Source organism: Morone saxatilis, unplaced genomic scaffold (genome assembly GCF_004916995.1).
Source record: "Morone saxatilis isolate NCDOM2014 unplaced genomic scaffold, NCSU_SB_2.0 Contig20, whole genome shotgun sequence".
NCBI lineage: Eukaryota > Metazoa > Chordata > Actinopteri > Moronidae > Morone > Morone saxatilis.
In genome coordinates this window covers 21,334,334-21,337,354 of record NW_023339763.1, presented here as the reverse complement: position 1 = coordinate 21,337,354, position 3,021 = coordinate 21,334,334, and the positions used below count along the sequence as shown (strand labels likewise).

General features: G+C 47.1%; 1 protein-coding gene across 1 annotated transcript in view; it reads left to right on the top strand.

The window, feature by feature from the left end:
* ripk4 (receptor-interacting serine-threonine kinase 4) overlaps positions 1–2,295 on the top strand; it is a 9,968-nt gene extending 7,673 nt beyond the window's left edge. Inside the window, exons 7-8 of the mRNA XM_035667084.1 lie at positions 56–296; positions 422–2,295. Coding sequence (XP_035522977.1) covers positions 56–296; positions 422–1,668 — 1,488 coding nt within the window. The 3' untranslated portion in view covers positions 1,669–2,295. The remainder of the gene's footprint in view (positions 1–55; positions 297–421) is intronic.
* Positions 2,296–3,021: the final 726 nt, after the last annotated feature.

Sequence of the window (3,021 nt, the reverse complement as noted above, 5' to 3'; positions counted from 1 at the left end):
TGTGTGTCAAAGAGCAGCTTGTTTAAATACGCTTATCTGCCATTTTGATTTACAGGTTAAAGACAACAAGCTGGTGCGGCCAAAGTCAGCCATGTTGCCGGAAAAAGATTACAGTCTGTCAGAACTGTTGAGCCAGGTGGATTCTGGGATCTCTAGGAGCTTTGATCGAGTGAAGGAAGATAGCTGCCACAGCAAAGAGAACACTTGCAAGAGACTGTCTGGCATCTCCTCAGCTGATTCAGCCTTCTCCTCCCAAGACTCCATCACATTGTCTTTTGAGAAAGAAAACACATGTGGTAAGAGCTGATTAAAGACCTACGACTGGAGCGAATACTTGTGTAAACCTAAAAATACTACATGGATTTTAGATGGTTACTTGTGCCTTTGCCTCAAACCCATCCTTTTCTTCCTTGCCACCCAGATTCTGCTGAGGTCCAGAGGCGGAAGCTGTGTGAGGCCATCAGGACCAAAGACACTGCCAAGCTGATGAAGATCCTTCAGCCTCAGGATGTAGATCTTCTCCTTGACGGAGGAGGAAGTCTGCTCCACCACGCCATCACCTTGGTCAACGAAGAGGCTGTCAAATTCCTACTCCTGAACAACGCCAATCCCAACCTTGCAAATGCCCGTGGCTCCACACCCCTGCACCTGGCCACTGAGAGGCACCTGAAGCCCCTGGCGGAACTTCTGCTTGGTCGGCGCAGCACCAATGTCAATGCCAAGGATGAGGACCAGTACACAGCTTTGCACTGGGCTGCCCAGAACGGGGATGAGGCCATCACCCGCCTGCTGCTGGACCGGGGGGCAGCCATCAACGAGACAGATGGCCAAGGACGCACGCCAGCTCATGTCGCATGCCAGCATGGCCAGGAAAACGTAATCCGGGTGCTGCTGAGCCGCGGTGCTGATGTTCGAGTCAAGGGGAAGGACAACTGGACAGCACTCCACTTGGCCGCCTGGCAAGGGCACCTGGGCATCGTAAAGCTGCTAGTCAAACAGGCTGGCGCCGACGTGGACGGCCAGACGACAGACGGCCGCACACCACTGCATCTGGCATCCCAGAGGGGGCAGTACAGAGTGGCACGGATCCTGATTGAACTAGGAGCGGATGTTCACATGACGTCTGCAGGGTTAAACACACCCCTGCATGTGGCGGCAGAGACGGGTCACACCAGCACGTCTCGCCTCTTGATCAAACACCAGGCAGAAATCCATGCCCACAACGCCAACGGACTCACACCTCTCCACCTAGCCTCCCAGCGAGGCCACCTGGCCACAGTCAAGATGTTGATAGAAGAGGGGGCAGACCCCTACAGATCCAACCAGGCCCTTCGCACCCCCTGCCACCTGGCAGCAGAGAACGGACACTGTGAGGTCCTGAAAGAGCTGCTCATTCACTGTCCAGATGGTGGCGCTCTGTCAGACGAGCAGGGGCTGAGCCCGTTACACCTGGCAGTGCAGCGGGGATACTCAAACATCATCACTATGCTGCTGCCACAGGACTGCCAGGACATAGTTACTGAGAGCTCAGAGCAACCAGCTGAACATCCTGCACCACCGGAGGCTAAGCATCTTCAGAGGAAAGTGGTCATTCTCAAATTGACAGAGCAAAACCACAAAGACTGTCCAGAATCCACCAGCTCACAGTGTGCCTCAGCACCCTGCTAACAAGAGCAAAGACACTGCCAAAACTGTACAGAACTGTCCATAATGTCTTTTTTTATATTCCTCTGGTGCCTCAGAGTTAGGGCAAGGGCGGGGGGCATTTCCTAATTTAGGAGAGTGTTTTGGACTTAAAAGCCCTTTCAGCACTGTAGGTATTTCCTAATGGTCGTAAAAGCTTTGATGTAAATATGTACACTGTAAATAGAAAGTATAAATACTCGTGTGAATTTAGACTTTGTTTACTTTTTTACTTAACAAGCACATTTTTTTACTTAACAAGCACATTTTGTGTATATCACAATCATGATTAGAAAACCCGTGACCTTTGGGGACCTTTCACTATACTGTACTGCAGCTGGTATGCCTGTAAGTTATATTTAATAGAACACAAACGTTGGTCACAAGCCTTGTTAGGTGAATGCTGTAGATCATCGGAGCCATTGCATTTATAAAAAACTTTGACCTTCAGTGTTCTGTACCTGTTACATATCAGTGCTGCATCATCCATTAAAAAATTCTAAACCTTTTATTTTGTTTGAACTTGTTGCTTTTTTCACATTTGTAACCAGAAAACTTTCAAGGCGTAGAGCAGATAACTTGTTGAAAGCAAGAAATGTTGAGCTCCTGCAAGACAAAATGAAATAAGAGTCTGTGCTAGTTCCGTAACATTATAACCATGGTAATGAATGTAACTAATGCACCTTTTTAAGGCTACGATAAAACATTGTATTTTACAAACTTTCCACAGAAGAGAAACGTGGGCAAAAGCTTATTTACTTCAATATTAAGATTTTAAATTCTGACTTTAATTCAATTCAATTTAGTCACTGAAAATGGGAACAACCCCTTTATTAGCACCGAGACATTTAAAGTTTTATGTAACATTGAGAATAAAAACGATAACTGAACCTGTTCTTTTTTCTTATATTTTTTATATAAATTAATTCTTTTACTGGTTCTCCCAAATAAGTGAAAGTATTTTTTGAAACTCTCATTCAACACCTCATGTTACAGCAGGCTTGTTGGAGAAAGTGTCTTATTTCTGTCAGTGCGTCTCAGAGACAGTTTGTTCTTGTCACTGCTCCACTTGCACGTGTGCAGATATTAGCAGCCTTGATGAGTTGGCATGTCTGCATCTGCAGCCTTTATTATTATGTCTCTGCTCCAGACCCCACAGAGCATGCTCAAGTTGGCACAGACCATGGGAACTGCCCCTGAGGGGGATCACATGCTGTAGGATGATGGATGACTGAGAAGGGGCGCTGAGGTTTTACCTGCACTCCTTAGACCACTTCAGCTTTTCATCGCTCACTAAAACCAACATGCCATCCCTGACGCCTCAAGGGCTCGGCTTTT